Source organism: Rhipicephalus microplus, chromosome 8, assembly GCF_043290135.1.
Source record: "Rhipicephalus microplus isolate Deutch F79 chromosome 8, USDA_Rmic, whole genome shotgun sequence".
In the NCBI taxonomy this organism is placed as follows: Eukaryota; Metazoa; Arthropoda; class Arachnida; order Ixodida; family Ixodidae; genus Rhipicephalus; species Rhipicephalus microplus.
In genome coordinates this window covers 107,441,180-107,460,895 of record NC_134707.1, presented here as the reverse complement: position 1 = coordinate 107,460,895, position 19,716 = coordinate 107,441,180, and the positions used below count along the sequence as shown (strand labels likewise).

Sequence of the window (19,716 nt, the reverse complement as noted above, 5' to 3'; positions counted from 1 at the left end):
CTATTGTTCATAATTAATTTAATCTTCCATTCACCACCTTTTAAACCACCCCTCTTCCTCGTCAAAGGGCCGCTTTTTTTTTTTCTAGAAAAGGTATAGCAACCTACATGTCCGCACGCTGAAAACTCAGATGCGTCTGATGAGTGAGATCATTTGTTTTAAATTTCATGCAAAAGAGTATAAAATATAGCAGAGCACAAAGAAGTCAATGAGGAACAACATAGTATTTATTTCTTAAGTATAATGGCATTGTGAAACGACGCTTCGTGTCTCGAAGCTGTGTAAGTACCACACGTGAGCCAGGCACGTTGTCGCAAATCCTAATGACTAGCTGCAGTGAAGGTGCATTGTCACAGATAAGATAAGGTAAACAATCAAGAACGTAACAGCAAAGAACGTAAAACAACAACAAGGTACCTCAAGAACCCTCGTCTAAAATCCTTTCTAAGGCACTTTTTATAAAAACACTGCAAATAGTTAAATGGTGTCTTATAGAAATAAGCTGTGCGCATAATGTGCAACTGTCAACGCGGTTTAAATATGTAAATGCGAATGAATAGATAAATGAATGGCAGTCTTTTGCTTAACGAATGACGTTAGTCTGACTATAACTGCAGCACCCCCTAGGCAGTGTATAACAATACCCCAAGAACCCTTGTCTCAAAACCTTTCCAAGACATTTTGTTTAGAAACACTGCAAATAGCTAAATGCTGTTTCATATAAATAAGCTTTGCACAAAAAGTTGTGCAGTGTCATCGTGGTCTAAAAATATAAATACGAATGAATAGATAATGAATTGCAGTCTTTTGCTTAACAAATGACATAAGTCTGACTATAACTGCAGCACCCCCTAGGCAGTGTATAACAATACCCCAAGAACCCTTGTCTCAAAACCTTTCCAAGACATTTTGTTTAGAAACACTGCAAATAGCTAAATGCTGTTTCATATAAATAAGCTTTGCACAAAAAGTTGTGCAGTGTCATCGTGGTCTAAAAATATAAATACGAATGAACAGATAATGAATGGCAGTCTTTTGCTTAACGAATTACGTTAGTCTGACTATAACTGCAGCACCTGCTAGGCAGTGTATAACAATACCTCAAGAACCCTTTTCTAAAAACCTTTGCGAGACATTTTGTTTAGAGACATTGCAAATAGTTAAATGCTGTCCTATATAAATAAGCTTTGCACAAAAAGTTGTGCAGTGTCATCGTGGTCTAAAAATATAAATACGAATGAACAGATAATGAATGGCAGTCTTTTGCTTAACGAATTACGTTAGTCTGACTATAACTGCAGCACCTGCTAGGCAGTGTATAACAATACCTCAAGAACCCTTTTCTAAAAACCTTTGCGAGACATTTTGTTTAGAGACATTGCAAATAGTTAAATGCTGTCCTATATAAATAAGCTTTGCACAAAAAGTTGTGCAGTGTCAACGTGGTCCAAAAATGTAAATATGAATGAATAGATAAATGAATGGCAGTTTTTTGCTTAACGAATGACGTTAGTCTGACTAGAACCGTAACACTGGCTAGGCAATGTATCACGACGCTTAAGTTAGCAACACCTGTGGGAGGAGGTACGATGGCCATAATGGTGCACGAAGGAAATGTTGGGCCAACGCTGGGCTCCTCGTCAATGTGGTATGGCTTCAGGGGTTTTGATGGTAAGCCATCAGCGGGGTGCCTTCTTCTTGCTGGCAGACCTCGATGACAATTGGACCGTACGGCTGATCCTGACTTAGGCGCACGAGCCCACGCTTGTGGAGACCTGTGTAACAAGCGGCGATGGATTCAGAGTTTATGATCACAGTACCAGCATCAGCACACAAACACGCAGTTGAGGATACACTCAAACCTCATTATAAAAAGTTGCATCTTACACAAAAATAACTTTGTTGTATAAGAAAATTTGTTACAAAGGTATATTATAATACTATATTAGTTGCAAGACAATTCTTCATTCACTTCATAGTTGCCAATATTTTGTTATACCGATGTTTGACTGTATGTGCACTCAGCTATTTAGGTAAAACAGTATTAACAAAGTTAGTTCGTTCATAGCTAATGCTGGTTTGAGCAACGGGACTGGAAACGAGGAGACAAAAACCGTACAGAGAAATCTTTCGCAGGTAAGAAAAAACACTTTGTGGAAACGACACGAGCTGCCAATCACAGCTGGGCATCTTTTGGTGACTGTGCATGTTGGGTTAACTATTTAACTGCTCGCACAGAAATAAAATTGAAGTTGTCAGACCAGCTACACCCGTGCCTGTCTTCTCTCTCTCTCCCTCGCGTCCAGTTTCACTGCTTAAACCTGTGTAAACATTTTGGTTCATGCATCCTTAGAAGATGCAAAAAGAGGCTAGCACTTGAGGAACACTGATAATGGGAAATTACAGAAAGTCACTGACCGAACGCACTTCGCATTATAATCGCTACGATTTCAAATATGTGAATTATTTTGCAAAAATACTGGAAGCTTAAAAGTGACACAGCCGTTGAGCATAAATGAGTGATTGGCTCGTAGGTAGCATAATGTGCATGACAAGGCATTTTACGACACTCCTACCGGAAAGACCCTTCACAGTCTCATACGAGGTTATCACCAACTTGATGTAACAGATGCTGTTTGACTACGTGCATTAATGTCACGGGAAATGTTTGCCGATAAACATTCAACTTGTACAACTGAGGGCAAGAAAGCTCTGAACATAGTAAAAAGGGCAGCATGTCTTAAAATCTAGTTATTAGTAATGGCACACGAGACAATAACATTCTCACAAACAGCAACAAAAAATTTAGTGATGATGAATAAACACAATATTTGTGTTTCTTCCTAGTTTTTACCTTTTTTGACCATGGCTGAACTCAAAGATCCAAAGCTTGCATGAACGTAAGGCCTTTTCTTCGCTTTCAAACTTCCCTTTTGCATCTTATTCAGTTATGTTACAGTCATGTAAATAAGGTGCTTTTTCTTTTATCTCATGCCATCTTATGCATAATTACAATACACTTTTGAAAAATGAGTGAATAATTGGAAGACATAAAGTAAGAACTATAAGCGTGAGTGGCAGATTGCGGTAGAACAGCTGAGAGGTCGGCCTTGATCAATTTTCAGGTATTTTTTTTGTACTCCCCTGTCAAGATTACATAAAATGACGAAGACATCGACCACAAGATGATGAAAATGTACTAAGACGTTTCGGCACGCACTCAGAACAAAAGCCTTGTTCCCAATGAAAACACATTTTATCAAGTTTATTAACAAACTCTGTTAAGCTACGGTTCAGTGATTCAGCTTGATGGAAATGAATACACAGCCACAGTTTTTATTGTCAACAAGGCTCTCGTCTTGGATGCTAAAACGTCTTAGTAAATTTTCATTTCCCTGTGGTCGGCGTCTTCATCTTTTAATCAGTTGTTCTTCCCAAGCAGACGGGCATCGGTTGAAGCCTTGATTTCATCTACCCTATAAAGGCATTTTACTGGCACAGACTAGCCCAGGTGCCTATTTTTCCGTTCCACTGGAACAGTTGAACTGACTGAGAGGCGAAGGGAACGTACGCAAGAGTGCTCCAAAGGTGCTGGCCACTGTCCTCCGGTTGAAGACGTCCGGTGTGACCAGGATTGACAAGGTGCACATGCCGTGCTCGTCGACAAACTGCAAAAGCCGACCCCACACCCGCGACAGTGGGCTTCTCTCTTCCGGGGGCACTGCAATCACGTGGAGGCGTTAGCTCAGCGGCACAGAGCACAGCCCAAACCTCACTATTGAAGTGTGGCAGCTTGGGCTAGTCGGTACGACATGATGATGGTTGTAGCGCGTGAACAGAACAACGACACAGATACAAGAAGGAGTGTCCCTCTTGTCTTTGCGTCGTTCTATTCTCGAGCTACAACTATCCTCACAACTGAGTTGCATCTCCCATGAATATTTTAAGACAAAAAAATTTATGAAGCCAGCTGTAGTGTTGAGCTGGAACTATTTCCAGCTGGAAATACGAACTGTTCAAGGTTAAATGCAGAGCGCGAAATTCTTTTTGGTACTGTAAAATGCACACAGCACCGGACAAGTGGTTACTCGCAACTAATATTGCAAAAAAAGAAGTTTCTGACCTGCTATATATGATGCACAGCCAGCACGCAAGCACACAGCCCATCATATAACCATACATGGAAGACATGCCGTCAGAATGCAATTCAAACATCAAATGACGCTGTTGTGGTATTTTGCAAAACAAATAAAAAGAATTTTTAGATTTGATGTGCAAATCTGCATTTGGTCAAATCATCCTTTCGAGGCTACGATAGGCAGTGTGACTGTGCATGCCGGCTGTAAAATAAATATGTAGGAGTTTTTACAATAAAGATAGTTGTGAGTTAGCAATTGTCCTGTGCTGAGTGTCCTTCTTCCATGTATCATACGAAAATCACACTCCGGTGTTTAGCATTACGAACCAACTAGCCTATCAACACACTCTCTTAAGGTACTCTTCAATAATCCAGCTCAGACTGGACAGACATCTATGAATTTGTCAGTTCCTGGCTCAAATTGACTATGCACCAGCTGGGCATTCATAAGATTTGAACTTAGTTATAATGCTGTATGGCTGAATTATAGGCTTGTGTGAAGAGTGAATTTTAGGTTTGAAGTGAATAGTGATTTTGATTGAATAATTTCGAATCGAATTCGAATGATATGTATGACATATAAAAAAAGGAATATTTATCATGACCTAACTAACCTGCATAATATTTCTTTTGAACTGAAATAGGGTGTCTATGCAAATGCCATTTTTTTTCTTTAAAAAAAAGTCTAAACAAACTCGAGTAGTAGTTTTGGTAGGATGCGAGTGATAACCTCTAAGATACTTAATGTCTTGAAATTTATTATACTTGGAGCATATAAGCCATCATAGCAAGCTTAATAAAATGAAAAATTGATTTGAGGGTAACATGTTCTTTTAAAGGGGCCCTGCAACACTTTTTCAAGTTGCCATGGAGCCTGTAAACATGCTTGTTATCTCGCAAATTTACCGCCGCAATGTTTCTAAAAACAGTTCAGTACGAGCGGAGTTCCAAAAAGTTATCGCTCGCCGAAATTGCATTTTCTCTTCTCGTCCTGACGAAATAGCTGGCAGTTAAGCAGGGAGAAATGACACGGCAAAATTAAAATACGTCACACGCACTTCGTGATCTTGAGCACTTTTTTCTGCGAATACGCGGCTTTTCAGTGCGATCGCGCAAGTACTGGTGGACAAGCGGCGGCCTCCCGTGGCGGCCCCGGTGACGACGAGCACGCCATGCTCAAATGAGCCAGTGGCTGTAACCAGAGCCGTATATTCCTTCTTGGCTGTGAAGAGTGATTTTTGAGCTTGTAGTGTCATTTGCCGAAGGAAGAAAGCAATTTTTATGTTTGAAAATATATTGTGAATTACAGGCAGCGTGCTGCGCTTTAATATTTGCCTCGTGCGTTCTCGGTAGCCTCGGCTACCGATCGGCAGAATTTTCTGACCATGTGCAGCAAGTGTTGCGGGGCCCCTTTAAATTTGAAGGGGAGCTTCACGGCAACGCAAATTTCCCCTTGATAGGTGCTTTCACGGCTCAGCACTTCTATATTGCAGTGAAACCACTCTTACAGGCTGTTACATGTGGACTAATATACACCTATTCGCTCATTAAGAATACTTCGAAAATATTCAATATTTTAAATTCGAATCCAAGCGAATACGAATACTCAACTATTCGTTCAAATATTCGAAGCATTCGAATATTCGCACAAGCCAACTGAATTATCACGCAAGAAATCCTTCCAGGTGGAAAGGTCAAGTAATACAGGTGTAAATGTAACGTCTTTCATCTGACTGTAACATATGGCTAGCTTCAGGTTATAATGAAACCATTAATAGTTTAGTTACAGCACCAAATTTGTTGCAAACATATTCTAAACACTGTATCAACAAAAAGGCTTTATTATGTAGTCAATATACAGAGCACTTGAAATAATTCAAACTTTCAAATAACTTAAGTAAATTTCAAGCTTTTGATTGAGTGTGTTTACAGTGTATTTTGTGGCTGTTTAATTTGAACTTGTGCATTGTTCATTCAGTTAATTCATAGACTTTGCTTGCAGTAGTCTTAGATATCTACATCAACAATCTTGCTTTAATTTAAAAAAGAAAAAACCATGATATTCTGGCACCAGTCTGTCTGCCCCATGTGAAACACTTAACACACTTTTACTGCAGCACAGTACTGTCACGAGGTGAAAGTGCCTTGAGACTGGAAGGGACTTTCAGTTGTTGCAAGGCACAGCATGTTTTGTGCCTTAATTACACATTCGTGTAAAAAAACGAGTACGAGAACAATCGATGATTGTCTAAAAACTTAAGTGGCAATGACCAGGAGTGCCAGTAAAGTTGTCTATGACGCTGCGGCTCCGCAAAACAATAGGCAGTCTGAGAATAGGGTTCGTAAAGCTTGGTGCCAGCATTCATCGGCCACTGTACATGCGTCATGTGCCCCTGAGTAATCACGCTAAAGAGACCCTGAAATGGCTTTCGTGATATTGTACAAACAGATTGGGCCGGTAGGCCAAGTACCATGGGTTATTTAGAGCTTTCTATGTAAACTGTCTAATGCATGATAAGGCTTTAAAGCTTCGAACTACATCAGATCGGTGCAGATCGTTACGACTCGGCCAAACGCATTTTCGACTGCCCATTCACAGAGCGACATGCTTTGACAGGGCCAAAGCACGCCAGCACATTGGCTGTCATGGGCTGTAGAATGCGCGGAAGATCGCCAGGGAAGGGTGGCGGCACCTGTTGGAGCAGATGTTAACCACTCCACGATCTTCATCTCTGTTGCCAGACGGTGTGTGTACTGCCTGACGCACCCTGTGATGGCCACTGAGACTGCGCGCAACCTGTCGGCATGCGATCTCGGAAGTCTAGACTGGTAAAAGCTCAAATTGTCGAGCAAGCTCATGAGAGCTATGTGAACGCCGGTGATGCCAGCGTGCCTCATGAGTTGAAAAGGCTAGGCAGAGTTGAGGAAGCTGGTATGATATAATTGTCCAAAGTGGCCTTGGTACACGGCGCGTCACTAAACTTGTGGTGCGACTAGTTCGATGATGCTCTAGCCTAAACACTGACAGAACTTCAAAAAATGTTCAAAAAAAGCTCAAAAAATGTTCAAAACAACTTCAAAAAAGCATATTATACCCAACGAATGCTACCTCAAGAGAAGCTATGCTAAATCTTTCCAATAAATAAAAACACATCTGCTTGCCTTCAAAGTAAGAAAATAACATTGCACTGTATGCGCTACTGATTTGCGAACAAACACAACATGCCCCCATGTTCACTCTAACTAGAAAATAAAAGACACAAAGTTTTTTGTGTCTACAAACACAAAATGGCAATTAGTGAAGTTTTTGTCTTCCACTAATTGCCAATTGAAAAACTTTATTGACCACTCATGCCAAAAAGGCAGAAACAATCTTATCAAGCAGTAATTCATTTCAAGAAGCTACCATCACTGACAGACGAAATGCTGCGTCAAGCTTAAGGAATTATTGGTTGACAGCATCCCAGTATAGAGCTTCACAGGAATGTAGGTTGTAGACTGTGCTGATACGTCCCGTAGCAAAGCAAAATTTTGCGAGAGCAACATAGTATGTCAGAATTGACTGACATAGAATAGTGCTTAAGATAAGTGGAGTGTGAAATGAGCCCAGTATAGGATTATTAACTGTCTCTGACGGTAGAGTGTTGCCAATTTTATGAATGCAGTTTTCGTTTTGCATTTGATTTTCATGTACAGGCAGCTTTCAGGAACCTGGTAGTACTACCCCTTTAAGGAATGTGATTGGGAAAAAAACATTACCAAAAAAGGAAACACAACTGTGACTGAAGTAAAAACTTTTGAGCGAAAAAAAACTGCCGATTATTCTGGGCCTTCCTTAAAACCTCAGTCCTGTATTTTTAACAGCGAAGATCTTAAAGCTCGAGGTAAAATGTCGAGTTCTACAAAAGACCCCTTCCACCATTACTTTACACGCACCCTTGTTTGTCAACCACGGCCACCGACGGACGCAGTCTGCACAGCGGTGGCTACAAGTTTACCAATGTGGTACGAGCCAATTACGAGTGACAAAGGCCTGCGTTTTTACCGGGAGTGACGCAGCATGCGTGGCATGTCATTTCTGGTGCTGGAGTTTTGACATGATCTGTGGCAGGCTGTGGATTTCGTCTCCACCAAGGAACGACCTAGCGTCAGTAAACAAGGCCCTGTGCAGCGTTAAGCTCCAAAAATCAACCGACTTCACTGTTTGTTAAGGGACACTAAAAAGGAATGACTTCGTTTAGATTGACAAACTGCACCCTGAAAACTCTAATGTCATATGTTTCACCATTATAAGTTCCTTATTAGAGGGAAAAACCAAGGCAGAAGTTCAATTTTAACATTTTGTGCCATAATTTGCAGGCATAACAAAAAATTTTAAAATGCATTTTTGGCATTTTTGTGGCATTGGCTCGATGAAATTTTCTAAAACTTTGCATGCCAAGTGTATGGAACCAAGGAATTACGATGTAGTACTTCATTTTTATTGATTGGAAGCTACATAGTACCCAAAGACGCTTTCGAATTTTTTTTTAATCATAAGGTTCAATGCGGGAATCTTATGATAGCGGCACCAGGCTGAATTTTCTTTTCGCATGTTTTCTCGCTTTCTGAGGCTTGTGTCAAGGTTAGAGTGGTGTATGGGGATTGTGAAACTGTGCTTTACTAGTACGCGAAAAATTGTTTTGCTCTGTAGTGTCCGTTCAAGCTTTTCACCACTTGTGCAAACATTTCCCTTTCTATTTTATTACACGGTGTTGTGGGACTTCTCATGCTGTTGAAGCACTGTGGCCTCAGTGTTAGCTAATGCAAGTCGACTTGAGCACAACGGTACAATGCAATAAAGACAACGTATAAGGGGAGAAAAGTAGCTCACCTTCCGAAAAATCCTCCACGTGATCTGCCGGAGGTATGCTGCACAATAAAAATTTTAAAAAAAGAATGAAAGAAAGAACAGCTCTTCTGGTCAAAGGTGCCACCTAGTTCATTTTGTAAGCCAATTTCATTTCGTACGCCATAGAGGTCACATTTTGCTGCTGTTTTATAAGTGATCAAACAGAAATATTGAATTCGAAAGAGATTTCAAAATTGGACTCACATGGCAGTCAAATTTTGTCAAAACAAAGTAGTATCGGAGCCATAAGTTAGTTTGTCAATCCTCATATTCGTTTTAAAAGTAGACATGAAAATCGGCTCTAACATATTGGTAATCTGTCTCGCACAAGTGCCCTAGATGCAAGAGCACCTTATTATAGGCTTCAAATTAACTATAAATGAGATAATCCTTACCTGCACCCTATTAGCTATTAAGGCCAAGCTAGGCTAAGTTGAACGAAATGTGAGAAGGTGAAATTCAGGCTAAGCCAGGCTAAGTCAATTGAAATGTGACAAGGTGCAAATGCGGTAGACACTCACTCTGTAAACGGAACTGCAGCTTAAATGGAACAACTGCCTGTAATATGATTGCTTTTGTCCCCGCATACTCTGTGGGTTTCGCATTAAACACAACTCCTGTTAAATCAAACATATATTTCCGGTTTCTTCAGGTTTCGTTTGAAAAGAGTCTATTGCAAAGCAGAACAAAGTTCACTTGACAAAATATGCACAACTTCCCAAACCACATTTTCAACAAACTTTTGATGAGGTTATGAATTCTCTTTCAACATTTACATTGCTTCCTACACTGCCGTTGCAGTTTTGAGCCTTGGGCACACAGTATCTCTCTGTGATAGCCGATATCACAGCAGCTCTTGTGTTTCTGGTTCCACACAACAAGAAAAGAAGCACTACCAATCAAAGTTTGTATTAGTTATTCACTATATCAGTCTTACAATAAGATAACGAGGCTCACCTGTACGCTCAAGCCTCATTATTAAAAAAAATGTATGTTGCACGAAAATAAGTATGTTATAAAGGTATATTCCAAACGCCATATCTATTGCAAGACTATTATTCATTGACTTCATTATAACCATTATTTCCTTATACACGGATTCACTGTATCGAGGTTCGACTGTATTAGAAATTCAAAAGACAAAATATGCCCACCTCAAGCTTCTATAGGCAGTGCGATATTTCCTTTCAGATTGTCACGGGCGACATTTGCTAATGTGCTTTAACTTGGCCATGTCAAAGGCTTCAAAGCTTACGTTCCCTGTTTTTCACCCTGGGTATACTGGGTACACCCTGGGTACACCTTGGGGACCCTGGGTCGTACTAGGTGACCTTTCAGTGGGCAGCTGCCCTCTTTTTGATAAAAGGGCATCCACAGGAAATGCACTTCACTGCACAATGTTTCTCTACCAGAAGAATTCTTTTTTGAATTAAACAGCTGCATGGCGGTGAAGTCTAGTTACCAAAGTCCATAGTTGCAGAGCATAAAATCCTATTCCCTGCCATGCAAAGCCCTTCATATTTTGAGACCCCACTTGAGCTCATTTAGTGCTGTTTGGCGGCAGCTGTTGCGATGGCGCGGTTTGATCGGCATCATTGAGAATGGCTATGAGTCATCGGGAAAACGTGGAAGACGCCTGAGCTCTGCTTTCAAGAGTAGAACGCAGCCGTGCTGTTGGACTATGTTCACAGCGCCTCCCTGATCCCTAGCCTAGCTTCACTTCATGATGGACACATAAACCGTGTTGTAAGAAAAACCAAACTGCGCATGCCCTCTGGCTCCTACACCCAGGCACACGGTGCGACAATCAACGACAGAGCAGTGCTGCTTACGGTGCACCCGTGGGGCCTTTGCACCGACTTACAAAAAATTTTCAAGCCTCTGTTATGCTGAAGTAACCTCCGAAACATATCATCAACAGTAAAAGGTGTATATAAATTCTCAAAGTCAGCTATAAACAGTTCCCTCTTGTTTCTATGAGTGATGTCATATACCCAAATTTATTACCACTGGCCATTGAGCATTGTGATGTGCATAGCTACCATGGCCATCTCATGAGGCCGCCACATGCCTGCGCACTAGCTCGCGGTTATACTGAGAGTAAGCTACCCACTTGAAAAAAAAAAAAAAAAAAGGAAATGAAAAAGTGCTCAAGGCCATGACACGTGACATAATGTCACTGGCTTTTGCCTGTGCCATCCCTCCCTGCTCAGATTGCAACGTGCAAATCTGGACGAAGGAAAGCAATTACTAGTGCCACAAATTACTCGAACTAATTGCTGCCCAAACAAAAACGTAACTGTGACTCTTGCTAGTCCATGCTTGTTCTGTGTATACCTGTCCTTCTTTTTGAGTGTCCTTTTTGTGCTTCAGGAGCGTGCTGCAAATATCAAGCTGCTTGTCCTTCTTAGTGTGACATTATAAAGTGTGAATTTTTCGCCACCACAGTCATGGATTCCCCTGGTGGCAAAACTGTGACATTTTTTTTCTCAAGGCACGACTTTAACTCTGACGGAAATTTCTGAAAACCACATTATTTGTATGCGGCCTCCAGTAATTTGCATATCCTTAGAATAGGACTACAGCTGAGCCCCTCTATAAGAGACATGCGCAAGGAAAGAGTATTTCCCTTTTGTGTGATAATACTTTTATAAGCAGGGCGCCATGTATGGGTTTTCTTACGAACACCCCCCCCCCCCCCATTTCACTGTAAGCCCACTGGTGTGTCATACCCACTGGTCTGCCCCGCCGCGGTGGTCTAGTGGCTAAAGTACTCGGCTGCTGTCCCGCAGGTCGCAGGATCAAATCCCAGCTGCGGCGGCTGCATTTTCGATGAAGGCGAAAATGCTGTAGGCCCATGTGCTCAGATTTGGATGCACGTTAAAGAACCCCAGGTGGCTGAAATTTCCGGAGCCCTCCACTACGACATCTCCCATAATCATATGGTGGTTTTGAGATGTTAAACCCCAAATAACAATCATTAACCACTGGTCTCTTACACCAGTGTTTTTAAAAAGGGGTTCAGCTGTACCTGGTATCACAATCTCTTAACTACAAAAAGCATCAATGAACTTAATAAACAGCAACTACAATTGTAATGCAAGGAGTGACTTCACTGCCTCTAGAAAAAAAGTCTAACAAACATAAGATAACTGGGTGCATCCTTGCACTTTTTAGACTACTTGAATTTCGATATTTGGTTGTAACATGAGGTTTGACTTCATGTAGAGAACATCTGGAAAAAGTAAGCATTATACTGAAGTAAGTACAGTACTACCTGGAGTCTCACTTTACGAAACCGTGGTATGATTACAAAGCCTCCTAAAGTTGAGGGCTCTGAAAATATCTACCATCTGGCGTTTTCAACATGTCCGTGTGCCACTGCACAGCACATGGACATGGTTTCTAGCATTTTGCCACCATTTAAATACGGCCATTGCAGCTGAGATTAAACCCACCACTAGGGTCAGCAATTGAGCACTGCCACCACCCTATTCACGCGAGAGCGTTAAAAAGCTCGTTCCGCAGAAATTATTGCATCGTTGTCGGCATCGATAATTGTGAGCAAAACATAATCATTTTGTCCGTGACCAAAAAATAGAGAAAGATTCAAATAAAATGAATAATAAAGATTGCTGGGTCGAAGTAAGGGTCGAACCCAGGCCACCTGCGAGGCAAAGAGGTGTTCTACAGCAGAGCCCCGAAATTTGTTGAAACTGCTTTAAAAAAAAAAACACTATAAATATCATGTAGTAGGTGTAGTCTCCTTAGGATATCATATATTGCGTGGCTGTAGTGAAAAATCACGCCATTGGATATCATACATTGCGTGGCTGTAGTGAAAAATCACGCCAGGCGTCAAGAAATGTCATTTGAGCAACGAGCAGGTATTTTAAAGGCCCAACCATTAAGACAACCTCAAAAGTTTTCAACCATTGTCAGCAGCAGAACCATTAACAAAGTGAACAGCAGCGTAGCTACGTGTGTTACTCTACAAAAGCATAGTGAGCCTTCGCTGCTTCACAAAATAAATAAGGTAGTGTCTATTTTGCCAGCTGCTGGCCGAGTGTAGCGGTCGACCAGATGCCGGCAGTTCTCCCTAATACGAGAAGTACAAGTGACGTCATCTGCTAGCGGCGCACGTCCTGCTGCCATCGGCCATTCACATGTGTCGCCGTCATCGGCTGTTTACACATGTAGTTGGTAGCGGCGCTTCATGTGAGTCTGCTGGTTAGGTTAGGTTAGTCACGACATGCTCACCAGAAATGTGCCGGCACACATCCTGACGTGGTCGCATGCATGCAATAGAAGAAAACAAAGAACTGCCGGCTGCTTTTCTTTCCGGCATATTAATTATGCCCGCTGTACACGTGCAGCCCCTATTCTGCCGGCACATGTATTGCTCGCGTGACAGGCTCACCATAAGTGTGCCGGCACATAAATCACATGATCATGGGCAGCTAATAGGATATTATGCCGGCTGCCAGCACTATAGGCGCAGCCGACATATAAATACGACGTAGCAGGCACTTAACAACTGTACTTGCATTCAATGATGCTTTGAAACGGTTACACACACAGTCCTTTGTTTTCTTATGGCATCGTTGAGCCATGTGCTGAGAACCAAAGCACATTAGTAGTTTAGACGGAGATGCGCACGAGGCCTGATTACGCTATCGCAATCCGCTATTCAAGGCAAAGCTGAAGTGTCCTCTAACTTAACCATGATGGCTGATACTAAATAAAAGCCAGGCTTCCAAGACTGCTCACATGGGTACTACCGGAACCAGCTCTGGCACATCCAACGGCGCCTGCTCGTCTGGAATTGGGAGCTGGAACTCCTCGTCCCCTGCGTAACCGATACCGTCCACAGTGAAAATATGCATGGCTGGCGTTCTGCAAAGCGCAATTTACCGACTCCTTGAGGCCGTCCTTACCGCTGGGGCCACAGACTATATCGCACTGCAAATCGGAGACAGATCTGGTACCTCCATCAATAAGAATTTCGAATTTAATTAACATGAACTGCGATGAAATGTACCCTAGTTAAAGTCAGAACAATCAGGTGCCATACACCACTGGAGAAATTTTAAGAAAAGCCACAGTGCTAGTTCCTCGTTATCAACTTCCTCATTAGCTGCTATAACACAGCACACAAGACAATGAAGTACGCACACATTTGATGCCAATATAGCTTAGTTGTATATCAGATTGCATCATTTACACAATAATACACGATGCTGCATTTCATTCTATGATGATATTAACAAACAGATACATACATACAATCTCAAACAAACAACTGCTTTTAAACCACAATTTTTTCAATCATGCATCTAACCTCATTAGTTGCCCTGAGCTTCTGCTATGACATCACCCTGTCTCTCTTTTTTTTTGGAAGCATTATACTAATCTAGATATCATTGATTAGGCTGTAAATAGGGTTCATAAACACTGAACTAGGAAATTAAGTTCAGCAAATATAGGCCTAATTAAAATAGAAGCAAATTTCTCATCAACTCAATTAAAAGAAACTTTTTTTCTTGTTGCAGTAAGCAAAGCAGCAGCATTGTAGGTGACAAAGAAATATCCTGCATAGGGCATTCTGGACAGACCCAGCCACAACAGAATTGTACCAAAAACGGATTACATGAAGTTAGGTGACAATTGACATAAAATTCCTTACAGATGCTGCAGGCCCTACAGTATATGTAAGGAATGTTATGTCAATTATCACTTAACTTTGTGCGATCTATTTTTGGTATAATTGTCAGTCCAGAATGCCCTATACAGGATATTTGTTTGTCATGTGCAGTATCTGTAAATAAAAAAATAGAGGCTGCTATTAGGCAAGGTCAGCAAAATTATTAGTGCACCAAATAAAACATTCTGATCAGACGGGAAAATGTAACTGACACTCGGCACATTAAAGGCAAGTTCAGTGATGGCAGTGACTTTTTACTTTTTGGAGAATACAGTAGACTCTCAGTGAAATCTGTTGAAAGGAACTACTGCTTAAATGAAACTATTGCCTCTGCAATGCTTGGCTTTAGGCTTGTATTTTGCACCCATGTTCACCTCTCAGTAAACGGAACTCCTATGGAACATATTTTTCTGGTCCCTTCAGGTTCTGTTTACTGGGAGTCTAGTGTACTTTGGAGCAGGAAAAATAGTGTTTTGGAGCAGCCATAAGTGTTTTTGGAGCTGAAAAATGGTAGTTTGGAGCAGCTACAGCTTTTTTAGGAGTGGATGCAATAATTGCCATACACCAATTGGAGTTCAATGCATCTCATAAATATTATTATTTATTACAATGTAATTTTGCAGTAAAAATCTATGTAATTTTCAAGAAGCAAACAATTAAAAGAGTGGCTGGTTATCAAAACATGCTGTGAAATGGGCTATATAATTACAATACTAGTATTTGTAGCAAAAGTAAATCAATCTGGTAAAGCAGAACACCATACTGTAAAAGTACATTCATACCTCAATATAACAAACCCTGACTAAACGAAATATCGGTTATAACAAAGTAAGTAAAAAGTAGTCCAGCAATAAATATAGTGCTAGGAATAAACTTTTATAACAAATCTACGGGTATAGCAAACATATTTTTGTGTAAGGAGGAACTTTGTTATAACGAGGTTTGAGTGTAAACACAATCCCACACAACTGTTGCAAAATGAGCCGTGGATAATCGATATGAGAAGAAAGCAATCCTGCTCATTTTCACATTTTACCACACTAGCCTACAAGTATAGCTGAAAACGAAAAACTGCCAAATGAGCTATACGCTTAACATATGCCAGTTCTTGTACCACAAATGAAATCATTGCGGATCATGCAGCACACTAGTAGCATATACTGGGATGACAGTACACAGATTTTTTTCCAGTTTCTTAATGACGTATGAGTAGATCAAGCCGTAGAAGTTCATTATTCTTATTCTGTGAGTGCCATTTTGGAGCAGGTTTGAAGCAACTGGAGCAGCACTTTCATCACTGCAAGTGTTATGAAAGCCTAGACTTGCAAGTGTTGACGAAAGCCTAAAATTGCTACCGATAGCCGGTTAACTCGTGCGGACACGTGAGCCAAACATTGCAATGCACCACATGGCATGGAATTGACAATTAGGTAATTCAAAGTCAGCTAAGAAGCACTCCCCCAGAACTCAACAAAAGATGGCATAAGCTCAGTTGGGCATAACACCATAGGCTTACGGCATTGGCTGATGTGAACTTCGTGAGTTGCATAGTTACCACGACTGCCACGAGGTGGCGCCACCTGCCTGCAATGCGCTTCGTAGTGCTATAATTGCGCACAATATAGAATTACACCAGCGTGCTTGGGATCACACTAAAAAAGAGCTGTGCATTCAAAGAAAAAAAAGGCAAGATAAAATGCTGATGGCCATGACACACGTACAAATGTAATTTCTCACCCCCTCGACGTCCTCCTCCCTGCCTAGCTCTCAGCGCGCTTGTTGAGCAAAAGGGGAGAGAAAGTGATCAAAGGGATACTGAAGAAACCTTTTGCCGCCTAGAATTTGAGGCAAATCGAAGGAGTGGGAGCTGAAATTGACAAAGATAACCTTCATTAGAGGCAGGAACTAGAGGAAAATAATGCATTTAACGTGCTTCTTACAAAGCTCCACATCTAGCGGTCACGACGTCAACTAGAGGAAGTGACGTTACATTAGCAGGAAACAGGCGTTCCAACAATGCCCACGGTTTCCTGCATCTGTCAGCCCGCTCGGTGCCCACTATGGTTCCTAGAACTACAACTGCAGTGAACAATGCTCTCGGCTGGAGTAAAGCCCCAGTGCTTTTGTGGAAGGGGGAGAGTAGCTTGAAAGGCAAGGGGAGAGAATGGACAGGAACGCATGCACATGCATGCACCTCGGTGATTATGACGTGATGGCTCATGCCCGCGTCCAGTAGCCTTGCATTGACAATCTACCAAAACACAGCCAACTGTTTAGAAATTCGTTATAGTAACTCGGTTCGTCAGAACAGCACAGTCTTCCGAGGAGAATTTCGATGTTTTGGTCAGTTTTTCCAATTTTTGTTCAGTATCCCTTTAAAGTGTGTGACAAGGCCCAGTAACTCTGCTCGCTCTTGAGATTCTAAAAAAAAGCTACGGCAGTCAATTCATGTGGCAATAAACTCTAATAGGGCGGTCATTAGATGATTATTTAAAAAAGTGTTGAAAGCCTCACGTAAATTATTGTTAAAAGCTCCAGTGGTTAATGGGCGAGCAAATCCTCTCACCAGGAGCTTGAACTTGTGGTTCCTCCTCGGGAATGCCGCCCATCACTCGAACCATGCTGTGGGAACAAACGTGGTGTTAACGGCCAGACACCGAAGTCAAGGGCAAAACAATAAGCGACCACTTACGAAGTCTTTCCGACTGCCCTCCCGTCAGCACCTGGAAATTGTGGAAAGCGCAACGTTATGTCAGAGCTTTTCTTTGGCAAAATACACACCACCAAACTCCAGCTTCAAAGGTGGGAAAAAACATTGAAACTCGTCAGACAGAATGACAATGCCCAAGATGGGACAAACGAAACAAAAAGAACCGCATGTACACAGCCAACTTCACACCTGCCAAGTTGAAGGATTCTGACTCCGGGAGATTTCTGCAACAGGGAGGGGGGGTGTGCTGAATTATTTCCCTTTATTTTTTTCAGCACCAAAAAAATAACCCCAAGGACAAACAAACGAAAAAAAAAAAAACATTCCAAAGAACACGAAGGAAGTAGGGGGTCTCAATCCCAAGCGCCAACATTATAGCCACCATACCAACATCAGCGTTGTGGTCTTAAAGAGGCTTGGTGTGGCCAAACACATGGGCAGCGTGCCCACTAAGGTGAGAGTCTCAAAGAATGAATACAACTAGCAGAATCTATTTCCGTCAAGACAACTCGCATATCTTTTCCTGGGACACACGTGAACAGGTGGGGCGGCGCAGCAGGCTGGCGCAAAAGCTTGGGTCAAAGCTTTGCTTCCTACTAGATTCTTTTGACTACAGATTCTTTTGACTATTCTTTGAGATTCTACAGTACGTTTAGATGAACGCCTTTTAAACTCATGTATAATAAAATGAGATAGGTTCGAAAAACCTGGAGTGGATTGAGCTGCTTTTTTGTCAATGCAGCCAAATCAAGCAGAGAAATTTCGATTTCTGGGAAACTTTCGTGACAACCATACCAACGGAAGAAACAGTCAAAATCTGCGAGTCTTCCGGCCAATCCGGAAAACTTGACAAGTATGCTACTTGCTCATCAACAGTCAATGTTGCTGGTCACACAGCCAACCTAAGGCTAGCTAGGCGCACAACTGGCCAGATGAGTCAAACAGAGCGGCTGGCCTCAGCACCGTACTCACTTGCACCTGAGGTGTCTTGCAGGCTCGGATCCCTGGGTGCTTCCAGACTGCCTTCCTCACGCACCGAGGGCATCTCCTGCAGAGATAGAGGGCACAGCTGGGTTAGCAACATGCTTGCGTGCAAACTGCACCCACGTGAAGCTCTACCTTTATTTTTACAGCGGACATTGCAGCGTTTTTTTATTTTATTTGACCATACTACAGTCCCATAAAAGTTTATTGTACAGCGTAGTTTGAACAGCAAAGCTTGCTCAGCGAAGGTTGCACAGCAAAATATAACACAGCGAAGCTGGTAGGTCCTCAGCCAGACATGCTGCAGCATAGGAATCGTAATGCTGGTGGCAACTGAATCCAGCATGCTTGGCTGACGAGACAGCAGCCAAATGATGTCGTTGGGTGAATCTGGACTATGTGCAGAGCATGCTACTTAGTTTGTGCTGAGATCCCGTCCCTAAGCCACGGTGTAAGAAACTGTGATGGTTGCTATGGCAATGAATTGGGGGCAGCTGCTCCTTGGGGGCCATTGGGGCAATATTTTGCACAGCTGGCACACAACTGCAGCTTTTGCTACGGCAATGGCGGAGTCAGGTCTTTTTTTTTTTTTTTTTTTTTTGTCTTACTGCCAGCTTTAGCAGCTTCGCTGTTGAGAAAACAACAAAGGGCTTCACAACATTAGCAATGTTAAAGTTTCAGTATGCACACTTGTCAACAAGGGCACCCAGGGGTGGAAGTGAACTTTGGTGTTTTGGAGCAGCTTTGGCGCAGTATACTTTAGAGCAAATTTAGAGCTCCAAAAGGTGTTTTTTGAGCAACGCGAGTTAGTTCTGGAGCAGCTTTCTAGGGTCGAATATCATCGTCAATCAAAGTTATTGCTGATAAAAAACTTCTAACGGTTTTCACTAAACACCCAGTACAAATACTCGAGACTTACCAACTGCGTGCATACACACGCACGTGTGTGTGATACAAAACATGCTCATTTCATAGTAAGCCTGAAACGAAAAGAAATATATTTTGGGTGGTAAAAACATGGAACTATTTCTTTATGCGAATGTGTCTACTACAAGAAGCCTCGCTGGCCTCTGCATCGTTGCTCCTAATGTGAGAAACGGACTGTAGCCTAATCGCAGCGCACTTCGCTTAGCCACAGTCCGTTATCCCCACCCTAATTAAACACATTACTCTGCTTATCTGTGCTCAGTCTGGAGCAAAGTGGGAACAAGCAATTCGCCCAACGAATCCACGCACATGGTACAGCAAGCCGCTCAGCAACATAGAAGCCGGGCTGCACGCAACTAACT

The 19,716-nt window shown here is 42.0% G+C and overlaps 1 protein-coding gene across 2 annotated transcripts in view; it reads right to left on the bottom strand.

Annotated features, from left to right (window-relative positions):
* Nucleotides 1-205: 205 nt before the first annotated feature.
* Nucleotides 206-19,716, bottom strand: part of LOC119165129 (uncharacterized) — a 92,636-nt gene continuing 73,125 nt past the window's right edge. For both annotated transcript variants that reach the window (XM_075872458.1, XM_075872459.1), the window contains exons 14-20: nucleotides 18,416-18,491; nucleotides 17,426-17,456; nucleotides 17,300-17,355; nucleotides 13,800-13,878; nucleotides 9,012-9,049; nucleotides 3,572-3,721; nucleotides 206-1,775 (exon numbers count right to left, since the gene is read on the bottom strand). In XM_075872458.1, the coding sequence (XP_075728573.1) occupies nucleotides 1,657-1,775; nucleotides 3,572-3,721; nucleotides 9,012-9,049; nucleotides 13,800-13,878; nucleotides 17,300-17,355; nucleotides 17,426-17,456; nucleotides 18,416-18,491 (549 nt within the window). In that variant the 3' untranslated portion in view covers nucleotides 206-1,656. The remainder of the gene's footprint in view (nucleotides 1,776-3,571; nucleotides 3,722-9,011; nucleotides 9,050-13,799; nucleotides 13,879-17,299; nucleotides 17,356-17,425; nucleotides 17,457-18,415; nucleotides 18,492-19,716) is intronic.